Raw genomic sequence first — 19709 nt, 5'->3', positions numbered from 1 at the left:
AATCCTTCATTTTCAGTGCAAATGGCATATTCAGAGTGGCCTTTTGTTGGACTTTGCTTCAGGAGGACTGGGGACAGGCTGGAAAAGGGCCAGAAGAGGTGAGGGAGGGCAATTGGAGATTTCAGGAGCAGTAGCTCATAGGAAATGGATAAAAAGACTGAGGACATTTGATTTTAAAACAAGATAAGTTGTGGGAAGGACATAGGAGCAATCCTTAAGTATGTAAAAAAAAAATTGCAGAGAGAAAACGATTTGTCTGTTCTCAGCATGGGTGGAGGAAAGGAGAAAGGTGTGCAGCGTGTCTAAATACAGCAGGGTGATTATTTAGGATGGACAAGTGATTTATATCTTTGGAAGAGGGCAGCAAAACAAATGCCTGGAGTGGCAGTGGGGTGAGCTGAGCCTGCCTCGAACCGAATGATCTCCTGTGGCCTCTTCCCAAGCCTGTCTTTACAAGATTTTATGCTTGCTCCTTTGGAGAGAGCTTTTAGTTTATCCACAAGCAGTTGTATTTGCGGTACCGTGTAAATAACTTCAGGACAGTGTTTTGGTTATCAGTGCTGATTTCCTCAGTTGTATTTTAGAACTGAAGGGTCACTTGGAAGCTGTCGGTGTTCTCAGATAAAAACAAATGCATCTGAAATGCAGTTGAGCTGGTGAGATGGAGATTATCAGAACTAAGCCATGTGATATGGCATTTGTGATAACACTTTTCTTAAATAAGCATGTGGAGATGGTATTTTATCCTTTCTCTTTTTTCTTCTTTTTCTTTTAATCTGCAGTTTTCATTTTAACCAATACACTCTACTGAACTTTTAAATATTTTTGTAAAATATCCTAGCTGACATATCAGCTAGGAATCTTTGCAATTCTATTAGAATTGCACTGGTAAATTAACATATGCTGATAAGAAAATGAGGCTGGTAACAGGAAGGTTACATGGCATCATCTTGTGGCTGTCTTAGGTTTTCCTGTATATGAGGTTAACTTCCTGAAATTCATGAAAGAAATTAAAGTATTTTACATTCTTTTTAAATTCTAAAAAGTAAACATTTATTTGGGGATCTATCTAATTCAAAGTAATCGTCAATCTTTAAATAACAGGTAGCTTTTCTAAGCATTGCTAAGTTGTTATGGTTTTGGTTTAGGTTTGTTTTGTTGGGGTTTTTTTTTTTTTTTTTTGGGTTTCTTTTTTATTTTGGGTTAGCATGCCAAATGCTCTTAATTCCTCACTGTCCTTTTAGAACTGGGGTATTATTTAAATTTAAATCATACAGTTCCAATAAAGATGTCCAGTGTCATCAGAATGACACATTCAGTGTAATTACTTTAGAGTTCACAGTGTAATCTAATGATTGGCAATTGAAAGGAATAAAATACTGCCAGTTGAGCAGTATTGAGATTTTTTTTTTTTTTTTTTTTTTTTTTTTTTTTTTTTTTTTTTTTTTTTTGATCAGCAGATTTCCTGTATGAAAAGCAAGGTTTCAAGGGGGTTTTTTTGATCAATAGGTTTTCTGTATGGAAAAAGAACCGTCCACTGCTATTCACATCCACACAGAAATGGTTTCTTGCTGGAAGTAAACCTAATTGTCTCTGACAGTAAAAGGAACCACTTGAACTTGATTATGCAGCTGGTCACATTTTATTGAGACACTGACATATTCCCCGTGGTCTGGGAAGAAAAGAAGATTATATCATTGTGAAGTTTTGCTGGGTCAGTGCTCTGCCAGTGAATGCAGGGTTATATGCAAACAGTTTCAAGGTGAGGGATTGTCTTTTCCCCGTCCTCCTTCTGCTGTGGCTCGACATTGCCCTCGGCATCGTAACCTGCTGGAAAATGCAGGGCACAGCTGTTTGGAGCTGCTGCTTCTCCTGCATTAGGAGAAAATAGAGTAAAACCCTTCTGTAAATAGATCTATAAGCTTTGAATAAAATTATATTCCTTTTTCTGTATTTAAGCTAGAGGCTAAGATATCCTTGTATGTCCAAAATAAAGGTTTAGGTTAAGTCATCCAGGTTATTTAAAATGCTTTAGATGGGATCGTGCAAAGATACAGTTTGGGATGTTATGCATGCACACAATCCTTTATACCATAGAGGAAAACCTGTCTCTTGTGACTGAAATTTAGGAACTATGAAAGTTAATAAGAAAACTGTAGTTGTGGGCATATTATGTGAGAGAAAACAGCACCATTTTGAGAGATTGTCTTTCAAACAAGAGCTCCTTTAATTATAATAACAAAAGAGGTTTTCTGTGTATATATCTTCATTGTGTATATATTTTGAGAGAACTTTTTTTACCAGCAGTTCATCTGTTGAAGCAATTTATTGTGATAAATATAATAAATTTATGAGGAGTAGATCAGTCCAGATTGTGGTAAGTATTAGAAGTTTTGTGTTAAGGAGAAGCAAGGTTTCCTCGCCTTGCTAAAAGGAAAGTGTGTAGTTCTTGTAACCAAAGGGAACAGTGGAACATGGCAGTGACTTCTTTAGAGCTGAAGTAGACAATGTAAACATTATTTTCTCTCTCTTTCTGTGGAATTAAGTCTTAGGATCTTAGAAATAGTCCATTTGAGGGACTGGAGCTGTTGTTCTCAATATTAAGGGGTTTGTGGTTCATTGACTGTTCTTAAAATAGATGGTGATAACCATCTGGTTTTGGGGTGTTGGGGTTTTTTTTCTGTTGTTGTTGTTTTTTGTTTGTTTTCTTTAATGTGCTTCCAGAATGAGTGAAGAGAAATGCTAAATGGCATACTCATCCATCTCTGCACTGGCTCTGTCACTGCCTACCTGTCCCCCCTTGAGTGATTTGCTTATCTCGTATTGGCTCTCTGATGTTCTGAAGTATTTGGAAGATTTGGATGCTGGCTAGATGTCACATAACTGACATCCAGATCTCTTAGAATGCTTTGGAAAGCTCGCCTATGGCCAATTCATGACTTTGCAATGTTTAGTGTAGAGGAACAACGAATTGCTTGTTTTCCAATAAACTGTGGAATCAGGGAGTGAGAGAATCGGTTGTTTTTCAATGCCTTCCACCATCTGCCTTGAGTGCAAGTTTGGCTTGCATCATGGTGTTGGAAAGTGAGATTTGAACTCTCCCTATGAGTTTTATTTAAAAAATATAAAAGGCATTTGACTGATGTGATGGGTAGGAGCAATAAGCTTGGCAGTCCTGTAGTGAAAAAACATAAATGTACAACATAGCTGAACTTGAGAGCCAGCGGGGGCTGAGACCTGAGAGTGTTCTTCAATCCCATGGCAAAGAATTTCTCAGGAAAATGAGAGGTTTGCCCTGGAGCAGTTCTGCATGAATTTATACTACAATAGGAGAAGATACATATGGTCAGGTACCCCTGTGAAAGTCTAATACCCAGGTGGACTTAAACACAGTGCAAAAATGCTATAAAGTTTTGTTTAAAAGTATTTCTCTGTTTTCTCACAGTGTGACTTTCTAAAGAGAGAGCTTAAGTCAGTTTTTATTGGAAATACCCGAAGGCCACAGTACACATAATGTTTAAAAAAGAAACAAAATTCCAAAATGTTTTTTTCCTAGAGAACTGCACAACCAAACCTAGAGCCGGTGTTCTGTTTTCTGATGTTCCGTATTTTTTATGGTTTTATGAATTGAGTTAATTCTGTGGGAAGTAAAAACTGCCATAAATCATACTCCTTTTTGTTAAAAGCATGAATTGAACTTCTTTTTGTTAAAGCATGTTAAAACACATACTGTAGGCCCTATGTAAAATTTGTGGTGCTCTGTATCTATGCATATATATGTGTATATATATATATATGCTGCTCTGGAAATATTCCCTTTGATAGCAAAAGCAGTAAGTTGTTACCCAAGAATGAGCAGGGTATTATTATTATTATTATTACTGTTACTATTATTATTGCTAGAAATATACCCAGAGTGTCCAGAATGTATGAAGACTGATAGTAGGTGTGACAGAGAACATCTGATGGATCAGCTTTCTGCAGCAGATGCTGGTGACCTTGCAATGTAACCTGAAGAGCCTGAGGTGCTTCAGGATCCTGCAGGCAACTGTTTGCATCACGAGCGTGTTTCTCTCACCTCCTGATAAATATTTATCCTCTCTGGGGCCTGAATTAATTTATTTATATATTTTGGGAGCAGCAAATTTGTGGCCATCAGTTCAGACCGTGGGAAATCCAACCGGGCAGGTTGGAGACCAGCCCAGTGGAGTGCCCTAATTAACAGGAACATGTAATGAAAATTTAAGCAGATGTGGCTTGGGCAGGTGGTATTTCCTGACTGTTTCCTGTGTGTGCACACTGTGTGTGATGGACACAAATAACTCCTCTTTCTGCAAAGGTGGGAAGCGCTGGTGCATCTGCTGAGCAGTTGGTGTGTGCGGGTGCTGCAGCTCGGCTCTTAATGGACTGAAGCAAGCTCTGAGATCCTCAACATATGAAAACATCTTTAAAACTCAGCCTGAAAATAGCTTTAAAACTCAGCCTGGGCAAAGTTTGAGGGTAAAAAAAAAAAAGACATTTGCATGGGAGGTTATAAGTGTAATAACCCCACATGATGCATTTCTTGCATTCTTTTATGATTATCTGCTACCAGCTACTGTTGGGAACATCGTGTTAGACAAGAGAACACTTTGATCTGAAGTAGCTTTACAAAATATGAGCAGTCATTGCAACTCACAGGATTTGAGAGCAGCTACTCAGCTGAAAAATCGACCCGTAAAAATTCCACAATCGCATTTGTTGTTAGTTCTTACCGAAAATTATGGTATTTGCTTTATGAACAATTTCAGTGAACTGGAAAAAAATAGTGGAAATTTGAAGTCAAAATATGGGAATAAGGCGCTTAGACATCTAACTCTGCAAAACTGAAATTCAGATTATTTTTTTTTTAGTAGGCCAGGAAGTGTAGGCCATTTCCCTATGCTCATGGCAGTACAGATGGTAAATCCAAAAAGGAAAAAACCCACCAAACAAACCAAACTTGAAGTTTTACATATTTGAAGAGAATTTTTGTCCCGGTAGATTGTTCAGATTGAATCTGTAGAATCCTTCTGCAATTCTAGATTTTTTTCATGAGGTTTTATAGCAATTTCATAGGATTATCTGAGTAGTAATCATGCCATACTGTTAAATTATTCCATCTCTTGGTTGTTAGAGTGACCAATTGTAATTTTTCAGTATCTGTTGAGTGGTGTTTCAGTGTCCCAGCTGGCTTGTTTGCAATACCTTGTTCTCTCCTTCGGCAAGCTGTGTCAAAAAGTGCTGTTGTAGCAAATGACTTTCCATTAAGGCATGGCAGGTCTGTGTTCCCCATAGTTACCAAATTGAAAATGAAATTTGTATATTTTGTGTGTGTGTTCATTTGTCTTTTGTAATCGTGGCCTTTTGAAGCTGCAGAGGCTGCAGAACCCCTGGCTTTATTACAGGTATATCTTCAACATATTTAAAATTACTTTTCTAGGTTTAAGACTTTAAATCTTCAACAGTGGTGGTCTTTTCATCATAACAAACTGGGAAATGTTTACCTTATTCAAGGTTGTACTTTCTGGGTTTTAAGTGCAATTTTATCTGGTTTTTTGAGTTCAGGAACTGAGCATTTTGAGATGGAGGAGAATGCTCAAGAAACAGGTTTATCTTCTAATGTACATTAGTTCAATACTGATCTGTATTAGCAAGTAAAGGTTAGGAATTTGTGGGAATCTCTGAGAGCATGCTATAAAGGCACATGAGTGTTCGGACTGTCATTGTTATATTTATTAGTGTTGATTACCAAATCTTCAGTCTGTGGTGGCTCTACTTCAGTGGATTTTGTAGATTTACAGGCACTGAGATGTGCCCCTTAACTCTGTGGTTATTCCCATTGGGTGAACCTGAAGAAGTACCTGAATAAAGTATCTTTTTAATGTGAACAAGGGAGTAAAAAATTTGACTGAAGTTATCAGAGGCAGTGCTGTAAATGGAAGTTGGCAATTGCACTGGTATTGATTCCTTCTGAGCATGCAGCTGCTTGGGGAACTGAGAAACATCCTTATCCTAAGGGGATGCTCCTCTCCACTGCTGAAATCCTACTGCTGTGGGTCTCTGAGCCCTGCAAGTTTTAGGAAGTAAATAATTTGAGTATTTGTAAAAAAGGACTATGAAGTGCATGTGAAGTGTTGTGATTCTTCCAGGCTGAACTGCCACACTTTTCTGAATTTGGCTGGGTTTAGGAAATACTGGTTTTGCATGTTGTACTTGTTACACAGTTAGTGTGTGAAAAAATAATGAGTTGAATTACCTCTGACTTTAAGTTCATGCAGTCAGCATAGAAGGCAAATGCAAGTCAGCGATGGTAATAAGTCTGGAAAAAAGTCTTTCTCGTGGTGTTCATAAGATTTATCGAAGCAGTCTAATATGTGCTGATTTATTGTAAAATAATGCGTGCTCAGAATTTGCAATTTGATTTTAACATGCTATAAAGACATTATGGAGTAAATAGTGAGTATGATCATTTCTGTAACTTAATCGGATATGTTGTCACAAAAGTTTCAAAGACGTTGATTTAATTATGAAGTGGAAAGTAACTTCTATTAGTAAGGGAGCAATTTGCTTATTGTATCTTACTCTTTTAATGCTTAATTCCTTTTATTGTGACTGAATACTTCTGGTTGAAATGTGCAATAACCCGGTTGGCCTGGGATAAGTTTCTTTAATTATTCATTGTATTAATGTTTCTATCACCTGAGGGAAATGCAGATATTCTGTTAATGATTGTGTTAATCAAACAACTTTTTGTATTTCTGCACTGCCCAAGTTTATGTCATTACATTAGCAGGCACAGGAGATGAAATTGGAAACTTGTAATATACTGCAGATTGGATTAAGTCATCTGTGTGGCGTAGACTGCTTGAAGACTTATTTTAGATAATTTAAAAACATTAAATGTGCAAGACAGTTATTGCTCCTGACAGGTTCCCTGAAGTCCCAACGTAAGGCCAGTGTTGTTGTGAAGATCTCAAGCTTTGTGTGTGAACAGTCTCTCTGGGGCAATGGAGCCTGGGATACAATATACTGCTTTGAACAAATACATTTTTTTAAAAAATACATGTTTCTTTATACAAGATATTTTAAAATCCTTTGCATGTTGAAATAATCATTCTGCCCATGTAATGTGATGATAAGCATTAGACATTCGAATATGGTATCTAATTTTTGAGCCATTTCTAGGTGTAATGGGTGTTATGACTTCACATTCTGCCCTTTTAAGGCCTTGATGTTATCTAGGCAGTAAATGTTCATTTTCCAAATGTCCAACCACAAGATGGGTGGAGAAGGGAGTCCTTGTCCTTGTGCTTGACTTCCATCATGAGCTTGCTGAGTCTCTCCCTGAGGTCAGTGCAGACCCTTCTGGAAGTAGTGCCAGTGCCTTTAGCCAGGAGCTTCCCACCTGCAACACTGCAGCTGGGCTAGGATATTGCAGGGGTACCTGGAAAGCAGCTGGTGGGATTCTCAAATACCTATTGCTCACTTAAAAAAACTATACATTATTCAACCATTTATTTTTGATGTGTGCAAGACAGCCAGGGTATTCTTTGAAGTTCTGTTGAGGACCTTAAAGCAGTTAAGTTTAATGGCCTTTTTGTGAAGAGAATGTTGTGGACAAGAGTTTCAGGCAGTGTCAGTATCTCTGTGCTTGGAATCAATACTTCTGTGATACTTAATCTTCTTTCTCAGTCCTGAGAGCTTCGTAGACACAACCCAAACCACCAACTTCATAGAATTCTGAAAATATTCCATAAGCTTTTGTGCTGCAATGTGCTTTTTATTTGAATAATAATTCATTTTATTTCTGTCCTGCTTTGCTTATGTGACTGCTTACCTGCATAAGTAGGGAAAGCCTTCAGTTGTTCCTTCAGCAAGCCCATCCTCTAAAGTTATCATGGAAATAGTTTCAGCATCTCAAATCCTTTGGCATGTACTGGGGAGGAGGGTGGTCCTTCAGTGCCTTCATCCTGTGGCCCCTCTGGCAGCCAGTGTTGGACAGTGATGCAAACCCAGTGATACAAGCCCAGACCAACCTGTCTGAGTTCTCACTGACCCATCAGTGGATACTGCCAAAGTAATTCCTGTGTTTGCCTGGTATGCTGGCCAAGCTGGTGGCTCAGGTAATCCTTCAGTGCAGGTAGGAAATGTGAGGAAGACATCCTGAAAGCAAGCACATCATCTGGGGGAACAGTTCCATTCTGCTTAGTAAATTTGCTTTACTTGATGAATTTAAGCCAAACATGTAATTATAACTAGTTTTCAGCATCATGCCCTCCCTGAAGTCCTTGAGATGTTACTTTACATTAGGTTCTTCATATTTAAAGATTGGTTAAACTTACACTCTTTTAGAAGAAACTCGATGAATGACAGATGTATGAATTTTGAAACAGTTACTATGATAATTTCTGTAGGATTCTTTATTTCATTTCCTATACATATTTTTTTTTCCTTATTTTTATTTCCCAAAAAGCAGTTGCCTTTGTCTTGTACTTGGTAGGAAAATATTTGCAAAAAAATGCAAGTTGGATGGTTTTTTTTGCGTATTTGATGACAGATTTTTAATAAAGTCATGCACTGATGCACACTAAGGTACAGGAGTCCTGGTGAGAAATAAACTAATCCCGTGTTTACTTGTGTGGTTTTTTTTCCAGAGATTTGTTACAGTTCCCCAGAGAAGATGATGCAGACATTGCAATGAAAATCCTGGGTCAGTGGCGTTCCCAAGGCCTGGAAGATGTCGGGCTGGTAAATTACTCTGTTCTGCTTGACCTGCCCGGCCCTTCTTCAAACACAGTAACTCTGCAAAACAGCGGGGAATGCTTTTATCCAAGTGGACAACAGTGCAGCAGAGACCCCAAAACACTTGACAGCCAAGACCTCCTGTACTCATACGCAGCTTATTCTGCCAAAGGAACTCTTGAGGTAACGTGACCATTTGTCTCTGTCACTTGTGGTGAAATAGAGTTAGGAAACATCAGCTTTTGTTGAACCTGACTGGAAAATTGCACATAGAATCACAGAATTATTTAGGTAGGAAAAGACCTCTAAGATCGTCAAATCCAGTTGATAATATGGTGAAACGCTCAGCCTTAAAATAAGCATATTTATGTGACTTATGATGTGGCCAGTCTTACTTATCTTACTTAACCTTATAATCTTATGTATATGAATAGTTTTTGGGAGAAATACATAGATAAACACTCACATACATATATGTGTGTGTGTGAATAATTTTTTTTAAGTATCTGTGTTTATGAATTGGCACATTTTGCTTGAGTGTAAAAACCTGGAAGCTGTGTCTAAAGTTAGACTTTATCCTTGCTGATGTGTGAGTGCTGCTGATTTGAGGGATGCTTGTAGGAAGGATAAGATGAGGCTGGTGAGAGTGCTGGGCTAATACCTGGAGGTTCTGAATTATGGTCGTGGATCTCACATAGTTGCTTTTGTGACAACTCAGTTGACACATCTACTCTGTTTCCTTTTGAAAACACCGATTTGTAGTTTTATCTTACTGTAGTTACTCTAGGAAGTTTTGTCAGCAAAAAGATTCTGTGTGTTTGGATTTGTTACTTGCCAAGTGAAATAACATCTTGGATTATCTTGTTTTATCCTGTTTACTGTCTTCACTGTCTGCTTTCCTTTAGCTTCTTTCTAAATATTTTGAGAGTGCACAAAAGGGCCATAATTTCTGTTTATTTTCCTAGCTGAGATAGTATAAATCTTAATAAATATTTCTGAAGTACAAAAATTGCAGTTTCACTGCTAATTGCATTATTGTCTTCCTCCTGAAAATACTGTATATTATTCCACTGATGCAGGGGGGTTTCCATCTTGGTTTGTTTCTTATTTAAAAGACATGTTTGTTCATGGCTTAGAACACTTACAGACTATAAAGGAACAGATTGTGAACATCTTAATATTTAAATATGCCTCCTCTCCACGCTGAGTCCTGTGAGCCTCCATTCTGGGGCTCTGTCCACTTCAAATTTGTTGCCGAGAAGCAAAATGAAGTAGGCAAGAGGAGGTCCTAACTTGCATGATAAATGCTTTAACTTTTCCATGGGTGAATGAAAAGTACTAATGATTGGGGTTGCCTTCTCAAATAGCTTAAAACCTCCGTATTTAATATTATTTTCTCATTGTAACTTAGTAAGAGTAACTGTAATCAGAGAGAAGAATGGTTGTGACCTTTGAGGTTTTATTTCATGGATGTCAATGTGTTGCTAACAAATTCATCAGATTGAAGGAAATCCAATGTTCCGGGAAAAACCACTGCTGTTATTCCCAGCAGCACGTGTTCCACTTTCCATTATGTTTCAGGGCAGTTTTCTCTTAAGAGTTCAGCAGAAATGAGGCCCACACACACTGTCCTCATCACAAGGGCTGGACCTTGGCTTTGGCAAAACTCCAAACTTGTACTGGAGCCAAAGAATTACTCTTTGCATAGTTTTACAGTCAGTTCTTTGAGATATCTCAGCACTGTTACGAAACTTGAGATCTGTTCTTCAGAAAGTCTTCCTGAAATGTCCTTAGATCTAGAGTTTTTGCCTAAAAGGAAAATTTTCTTATTTGTTTAGGCTACAGGTAAGTTGGTAGTGATCTAACCTTCCTGACTTTCAATCCTACACACTAATCGCTACTGTTTAAACTAATGGAAGTAGAAAAACCTTTAAATGAGAAGTCTCAAGTAGTGGCTGTTGCTGGGTTCAGCCATCAGAAAGTGACTTGATTGCATGCCATGGAACTACAAGTCGTGTATTTTGAATATCCTGCAGTGGTTTGTGATTGCAAAATCATGGGAGTTTTCCTGTGAACAGGTATTTTTATAACAGCTACTCATAACCTGAATAATTTTCTTTCAAATGTGGCACATCCTTAGCAGAATATTCCTATTATGTGTCACTTAATCAGGCTGAATTGCTAATACTGCCTCAATGCTGCTGCTTCATTGTATCTCATTTGTCTGTTTGGTTTGCTAGAAGTTGAAGCAAATAAAACCATTAAGCTATTGCAGTCTGGCTACCAGCAGAGCTACAGCTCCACTTTGATGTTGACAAGGTTATTTGTAGAACAGCAAGACTCATTTTCTTTGGCCACCTGTCATGTCCATTCATCATACGGCCATTGTATATGAGCCATCCAATTTGTGCTTTCTGGTAACAGTCTAAACAGCATTTGTGAGTAAAAATGTGAGCATTTGTGATCTGAAATCTACTTCAAAAACCTACTTAGTGCCATTGTGATGGATGGTGCACTTTACTACTTCTCTATATTTCATCGGGCTGTGAAAAGGTGACAGTGTTTACCCATCATGGTGACAGGCAGGGCAGCTTACAGTTCTGGAGAGGGCTGTCGAGTCAGTTTTGAAATAGATATTGCAGCAGTTATGTAAATAATATATTGTAAGCTTGGTCAGCCTAAGGAAAGAATGACATACCTGAAATATATTTTTATTAAAACTTAAATATCAGCCACCTTTTATAGAGCTTAAACCTTTTGTCTGCTTGATAAAAACAGGGAAGCTGCTCCGGCCAACAGAGTGCACATATAAATGGAAATTACATTGCTTCAAATTTATGCATTAAAGCAAAATGCATTGTCAGGTGGTATCCAGCCAGTCTCCCAGTGAGGGTGGTGTGGTGAATCCGAATGTGCTGCTCCTGCCTCCTGGAGTGTGGGGATCCAGGAGCTGTGGGTGTGTGACAGTCACTGGGGAGTGGAGTGGGCTGATGGGGAACCACCGGCAGGAGCTGATGAGAGGGGGCTGTGAACCCCCCGAAATCTGGTGTCTCCCTTCAGTTCCAAATGGTGTCAGCATGGGCACATGTTGTATCCCGTGTGTGACACGTGGTGTGATCCCTGAGTGCAGTAAAAGACAGGCAAGGGTGTGTTGGGGCTTGCAGGAGGCTGGGTGGCACTCGGGGCACTGGGCAGTTGGTTTCTATCAGTTCTGCCAAGTGCATCAGCTTCAGGAAAAAACACATCCACAGTGTTTGTCTGCTCCCTCCACTGTTTCTTTAGCAACTGGAAATAGTCAGTCCTAGCAGATGTAATCATTGGTGTGTTGGAATAACATTCAAGGACAGACTAATTAAAGCAAAATGTAAATGGTATTTGCTTTGTATTCACACATTTTCTGAAATTATGTTTGTGTGACCTGAAGTTTTCCTCACTTTCCTTTCACCTCCAATTTATTCACTCTTTGTTTTATGGAAGTGTTAAGGAACTTCTGGCAATCCTAAATCTGCTTTCATGCTTTAAACTGAGGTACTTGGTGTCCCCTGTTAAGTGGCGTCATCTCATGATGCACTACTCTGCCTCTTCTTGAATATTGCACCAAATCCCTGTTGGTTCCTTTGCTAGTCCTCTCTTCTAGTTTGGGGTTTGTTTCTACCCTCATGGATGCTCTCAGCAAGCCCAGCAGAACATCATGTTTCTTTCCTGGACCTCATGCACTGGGTTGGTTCAGGAACCAGGAGAGGATGCAAGAGTAGAAGTACTGGCATGTTCTTGAAATGGGGATGCACATGCAGGCAGGGATTTGGGGGTTTATGGACAGAAATTAATCATGCCCATCTCTGAGACAGTGCTCTCAACAGCCAACTGTGTCTGTTTTGTATTTTGGCCACTGCTCTGTCCCTGCTCCCTGACTGCCTGGACTCCTCTGCCGTGTCACGTCACTTCCCTGCTATCATCCACGTTCCGTGTTTCTACTGATTCCTCTGTTGCAGTGTCTGCTGATCTGAGGCATTTATACTCCCAGTCAGCCAGGGGTATCTTTGATTAGTTTTGGAGGGGCTGCAGGGAGCAGACAAGTGGGAGTGCTGCCTGCCTGCCTCTCCCCACACCATGCAGAAGAGATTCTCTGCGTTTGCTGGTCACGTCCCCGCCTGCTCCGGTTCGTTTGTTTTGGTGACATCTTCTCAGCTAAATGAGAACCCACCACAGAGATTAATGCAACCTGAAGCAATCTGGGAAGTACAAGCCCATCTGTTAAGCTCACTCAGTCATCTTCCCACCATTCTTCAATCTTGGCAAGATGAGAAATAAGGGAACCAGTGCTCGGACTGCTGTCAGATCCTCTTTCAGAAGGAGGGGACTTTGCTCACTTACCCGATACCCCATTTTCTTATGGCTGCATTGAGATGTCTCCTCTGTCCCTCCATCCCCATCTTTCCCAGGTGCTTTGCTCTGCAGGAAGATGGGAGTCTTCCCTCCTATGCCTGTTCCTCTAACCTTTCCTGCTCCTGCCAGGAGTGTGTCCTACTTGTGTGAGCCACAGTCCCCTCCCCTCTCAGGTTTACAGCCTTGTTTGCTGCCAGTACTGGCAGCTCTCTGTATTTCCAGCTCTGCATGAAAAGGTCTGGAGTTCCTCTGGAGGGGACAGTGCATCAGGAAGTCCTTGACCCCAAAGCTTGCTTTCATTTGATTCGGTTTCATTGTGCTGGAAATGTGATTAGTGCACCCTTACTATCTTTTCTCTTCCCTCCAGCTAATCAGTGGTAATTTCCTTAACAATATTTCAGAATTAAGATTGGTGTCAGCGGGTTGGTTTTAGAAAATTTTTAAATCTTCCCAGGTTATTTTTATCCCCAGGCAAAATTTCTAAATGAGCCTTCTGCAGCGTGCTCGCTCGCACATCTTGAATTCCAAAGGCAGAGAGTGCGTTTAATTTAGATTAAATAATCACAGCATCTCTTCCTAAGTCTTTCAGTCATTTTTGATGGCACATTGGTGCAAAATACCAAGCTAGAGGGAATCTGGATACATGTGTGCATTTAATTCTTTTAGGCATGCCAAATTTAGTTCATTATTATCTTTATTAACATTTTTAAAGATTTCTTCTCTGAAGAGACATGCACTAGCTAAAATGAATCCCTAGCAACTGAAATCAGTTTTGCAGATGGTTAGGGCTATAGGTTGAATAACACATACACACAAATGAGAAGAATCATGTGATTTTTTGGTAACATTTAGAAGTTTTAGAGCAGCTTTATTTATCTTTTATTTATAGAAGAGTTTCTCAGAAACTTCTTCCACAAATAATCATAATTTAGACCACCGCTCTGCATACCAAGTAGGCACAGCAAATTTTCAAGGCAATCTCACTAAGAATATGGATTTTAGAATAGACTTGACCTTTAAGCAGAAAACAGCATTGAACATTAACTACAGCATAGCTGCCACTCCATTATAATTACATATAGAAAGCTGTGAAATGCAATGTGAAGGTTATATAATTTAAAATTGCAGGCGAGGGCTCCAAAAGCGATCATTGAAGAGATGTCCTGCAGAACATCCTGTCAGTTTTCTGGCATATATCACATAACCATTAATAAATAAAGTTGTACAGTTCCCTAAAAATAATAGTAGTTCATCATGCACAAAGCCCCGATTAATATTGCTGGAAGATTTTTGAGTCACTGAAGGCAGGGTTTTAATGATGTAAATGCTGCTGCTGCAGAGCCTTTTGCTGTTTTATAATTGTGAGTCAATGCTGTCCTGATGTTTTACTAATAAAACATTAGTAATGGCATTTTAGTAATAACACCATTAATAATAAATGAGAGGTTTTAAATGATAACAAAGCAAAAGGTGAGGCATCTTGGTATCCAGATACATAACAGATCACTGAGCACTTCCATGCCATTGCACAGAATCAGCTGAAGGCATTTCGTAGTAAAGCCTCTGTACAATATTAGAGAGGGAGCAATGTTGAAACATAACAATTATTTATATTCCAATTGCATGGTGGAAACTAAAGGGTGCAAACCCTGAGGGCTTGGGAAGAGTATCTGGTGCTTTTTTTAGGTTTTAGTGCAAGTGAAATTCCTATTGAAATAAATGGGAATTACATCTTTTCTAAGCAGAGTTAAATTTTGTCTGTTAGTAGTCACTGTGAGAGAGTAGCAGTGAAATTTGTGCAATTGCATGGATCTCCAGGGAATATTTTTTCTCTTTAATTGTTACTGTACAGTCAGACCTACTGAGTTGCCATCACCTCTGCAGTTCAGTGGATTCCTGGGATGATACCCACCCAGTCAGGCTTTTTTTTCACCCCCATTCCTTGTTAATGGTGTTTGGTTCAAACCTCAATACAAATGTACTCAGGTCAAGTGGAAACCTTTCTGCCAAATCACAAGTCATGTTTTCCTTAGGTGGTGCCATCTTCTCTCTCTCTCTCTGTAATTTCTTCTTCATCTTCTTAGTAAATATGAACCTACCAATAACATACCTGTGCTTTTTTTCTGCTTAATTTTGTAAAAGCAATATTCTACTCAGAGGAGGAATTTTCAAGTAAAAAGCTTCTTTGTACTGTGAGCTCTTGGGATTGGGTTTTAGGGATCTTTCTCTTTTAAATTTCTCCAGTGTTCTAGAGGTTTAAAACTGCCTCGAAGGAATCCTGCTTAGACTGAAAAAAATGCAAAAATTTCGTTTAACAGAGGGACTATTAAGTAAATATCCACTTTTAAAAAATTGCTAGTATGAGAAAAAAATCGTAAGAAACAACTACAACTGATACGAGAACAATAACAAAATATTCTTGTATTTATATAATACTCAATCCTTGTCCCTAAAACTACTTACATAACTTCATTGTTTTAAAAAAGTAGTTTCATGCATGAACAATAAAGAACTGCTTAAAATGCTGCTCAGTTCTCTGGTAGTTACGAGCGACTGTAAAATACAATATTGATTAAACTATTGTTGCTTCTCTTTTTTTTAAGTTTGATTTTGAGGAAGAGAAGCAAGTCCTAAAATCTCTTCAGGAACATTAGCAGTACAAAAGCATCTGTAGTTGAAGGCAGATTACATTTTACTGAGCATAAACATCGTGTGTGTGGGAGCATGGGCACAGGGCTCTGACCCTGGCAGTCTCTGGCATTAGGCATCCATGAGGATATGGGTTACAATTGCTGTAATAAAATATATTTTTAAAGGGCAAAAAATCACTCTTCTGCCATGCCGCACTTGCTGATTTTTGAAAATGGAGAAAAAAATCTAAATAATGGTGGTGTCTTGTGAACTAGAGCTGGCAGCTGAAAAGAATCAGCAGCAACTATTTTAATCTTCAATGCAGTGTGATAAATCTTACCAGTTAAAGCCTCAGCAGTGTGTTTTATCTTAGGAGTTATCTCTACCTACCAGTACAACTTCTACAGTCACTATTGGACAACATTTTGTCAGAATCTTAGAACTTTCTTTCTTCTAATGTAAGTTTATTGGATGTTTTTCTCCCAGAGATGGGAGTCTCTGTCGTATTTTTAAAATATCTTTTAATAATTTGAAATTAAAGTAGCACTGAAAATCCAAAGCAAGTCTGAAGATTTCCTATCTGTGTTAGGACGTGGTGATATGAAGTCCAAATATAATCTTCTAAGATGAGCACATGAAAGAGTGGAAATAAGTTCTTACTTAAAAAAAAAAATGTATAAGCATGCTTGGGAGGTTTTAAATGTAACCTAAACTAAGGATAAAGCTGTCATTATAAGAATAATTTGGTGAGAACTGCAGTGTATCTAACTTCTTTGTTAAAGAACTTTGGTGTTAAAGAGCAAAGGATATACCTCTCTAGAGAGTTCTTTGAGGAATGCTCTAAACCTGGACACAGCCTTGGTAGTAGGAAAGACCAGAAAAAGAAGACCACTCTCAGAGGAAACCCTTTGAAGCAAGTAACTTTTGAAACCTTTCAGAGCAGGATGAAAAAAAAAAAAAAAAGTGCTGCTGTGATACAGCTGGTTGAAAAATATATATAAGAACTGCATTCTTAAAAATGTAAAAAAGAATGAAAAGCTAAAAAAAAAAGACCCAGGCAAGTAACCATTGGCAAGTGTAAGTTTGGTGTCCAGGTGCTGTTGGCAGAAGTGCATTGGCTGTGTATGTGAACTGTCAAAATGCCAGAGCCTCTTCACTGGCTGGACTAAAATGTCCTGAGAAAAAAGCTTTTGTTCAGAAATTCCCTTTTAAATCTGTTTGGAAATACAGCACTTATGCTTCCACCTACCAATTGCAATCCCTTAAAAATAAATAAATAAAAAATAGTGCAAAGTAAATAAAGCTGAAAATACATTGGTCTTCTCTCTCAGACATTCTTAGGTTTTTATTCTGTCGGATGTGCTGTCTCTCCCACTAAATATAAATAAATCTCATGTCTAACCTCATGTAATGAATATTAGTTACAGTGTTTATCTCATTCATTAAGAGGGCCTTAATGTGAATGAATTGTGAGCTGTATCAGTTTTATTCTCACAATTACTTCTGGTGTTCCTGGGCTCTGCAGTTCAAAGGGAAGGTGCCTCATCAGTCACCAGGGTGTGACTGGCCCAAGAGTCGGTGCGCGTGAGAAAGAAGATACTTCAAGGAATTTATCTTCCTTCCACTGAATTATGTTGCCATATAGAGTTAGTCCTGTCTGCTGCAAGATTCACTGCCTTGCTCTGGTGCCTTGAAGGGGCAGACAGAGGTGAATAAGGATGGAAGAGGTCTGGCAATGGCTACAACTACGGGAGAGCAAAGCTGCTTAAATATGCAAGAAAGCTCCTCCTGCGTTCTCATCCAAGAGGGATGTGTCTCCTGCTGCAGGTCAATGCTTGCCAGGCATGATCTTCACCTGGGGAATATTTTAGAGGATGAATTAGTATGAAAAACCTAGAAATTTCACATTGCTGGAAAAAGAATTACTGCATCAGTTTCCTAACAAAAATTTTATTCAAGAAAATTTTCTCACGTTTTTGTCCGTGTTGCCATTTTACTGCTAAACCCCTTTCATCTTAAGGCTAAAGGAGAACATTATAATCTTATAAAGTCACAAACTAAAATCTAGAATGAGAAATTGTATCAGTATGGACATTGTCAGACTCAGGATTTGGAGGATAATACTGACTTTTTGAATAGAGATCTTTCCCTGATGATCTTACTGCTGGTGTAGGGTTGTTCTGCCCAAAGTAAACGCTCACAGTTGTTCCATTTTCTCTGCAGACCATGTAGATAATTTGTTCACAATGCTTGTGAAGTAGGTACCAAAAATGTAAAGGCAACTGAAGAAATACGGAGGGAAACCTCTTCTGCAGAAGTTACAAGTAGTGGATATTGCTGATGGCGACTGTTGTGTGTTCTTTGTTTCGTGTTTTGAATTTAGTCTCTCATTTATTAAATTATTTTATTAAAATCAAGGAAAGGCACCAGCAGATGCTGGAAGATGGATCATTAGGGAAATCTGTGGTTGAATCAGAATTTATGAGAGCACACACTGAGCTCCCTAGTTTCTAGTTTTCTTTTGTTGATTGTTCAGGATTCGGGGCAGGAGGGATCCGAACAGGTTAAGAGAGGGAACTGAGCACAGATTTCTGTGGTAACTGATAGTTCTCTAGCAACGTCCCTTACGGCTTTTATTGGGAATTGTACCATCAAGTGGTATTACTACAATAGTACTGAGTGCCTCTGTACTGCTGTGAAAGAGGCTGACCTGAATTCCAGGCTGTGTGGAGGATGAGGGGAGCTCTGTCCAGATGCAGCTCCAGAGCTCTGGATGGGCTGAAATGATGGCAAAGCTCTTGCTTTAAGCAATAAAATCGATTATATGATGTCAGGGCAGCTTGCTCTTTCCTCCCATCAAGCTGTCCAGATGCCCGAGTCTCTTCAGACTTTCCTGTATGTTTTAGATGATGTAAACATTTTCCCAGCTTTTCTTTTGAGGTGCAACTGTACAAGATGAGTGGTTTACTGCGATGCCCTCTAAAAAGAATCAGGTTCTGTCCTTTGCATGGGATTTCCTCTTTTTCTCCAGGTTTTTCCATCCCTGCTGAGAGCACATGAACCAAGTTCACAAATCTCTATGGGATTTCTGCCCACACTTAAGAGAGGAATGTTCAAAATATCTGTGTGAAATTTGGCACAATTCAGGAGAACCATCACCCTCATTTTTGGAAACCCATGGGATAAAGGTGAACTACCAATTTTTCTATAGGCAAAATTTTCAAAATGAAGGTTAGCTGTTTCTGAAAGAAAAGCCAAATGGTGCTGCCATGTAAAGCCTTTAGATGACTGAGCAATGTAGAATGCACATCAACTCCAAAATCTTGAGTGCACTTTAAAAAGCAAAATTTGAAAGCCTTTTTCTTCCCTGTACAGTTTTATTATCTGTGAGACATGACTGACACACTACATGTTTCTTGTAAAATAAGTCTGCTTCCAAGATGTTAGGTGGTTGAAAATCAGAAAAATATTCTTGTTTAATCACAGAGATGAGCTGTTCTCAGGTACAGCTATATTTCTATATCTATATACTTGTCCTGGTCAATCATTTGGGCCACTTGAATTTGATATTACTCAGGCACATTCCCTGTTTTGGAGTCCTTTTCTTCTTATCTGAACATATTTTTAGGATGTTTTTTTCCCCAGTCCTTTTTCGACAGATGTAATTTAGAGACCTATAAATCTGTGCAATGACTCAAAACAACAGAATTCACAGGAGATGGGAAAGATGTCATTTTCCTTTTCACAACTGCATATTTGCCTCTGCAAATTGTTTGCTCAAATGCTGCTTTAACACTCAGATTTGTGTTTGCATCATTACATCGTTGGGCATCTCCCTGATTATGTTCAAGTGGATGATGTTTGGCCAAGCAAGGGCTATAAGTACTTTGTGAAAGAGCATTTATTATAATCTAGAAAATAGAGTTCTG

General features: G+C 38.8%; 1 protein-coding gene across 9 annotated transcripts in view; it reads left to right on the top strand.

The window, feature by feature from the left end:
* The window catches only part of NAALADL2 (N-acetylated alpha-linked acidic dipeptidase like 2), a 423086-nt gene that overhangs the window by 224368 nt on the left and 179009 nt on the right, over window positions 1-19709 (top strand). For all 9 annotated transcript variants that reach the window (XM_032119479.1, XM_032119480.1, XM_032119477.1 and 6 more), the window contains one exon: window positions 8676-8946. In XM_032119479.1, the coding sequence (XP_031975370.1) occupies window positions 8676-8946 (271 nt within the window). The remainder of the gene's footprint in view (window positions 1-8675; window positions 8947-19709) is intronic.

This window comes from Corvus moneduloides, chromosome 10 (assembly GCF_009650955.1).
Source record: "Corvus moneduloides isolate bCorMon1 chromosome 10, bCorMon1.pri, whole genome shotgun sequence".
Taxonomy (NCBI): Eukaryota; Metazoa; Chordata; class Aves; order Passeriformes; family Corvidae; genus Corvus; species Corvus moneduloides.
The sequence above is the reverse complement of the archived record's forward strand: the minus strand, read 5'-3'. Positions and strand labels throughout refer to the sequence as shown.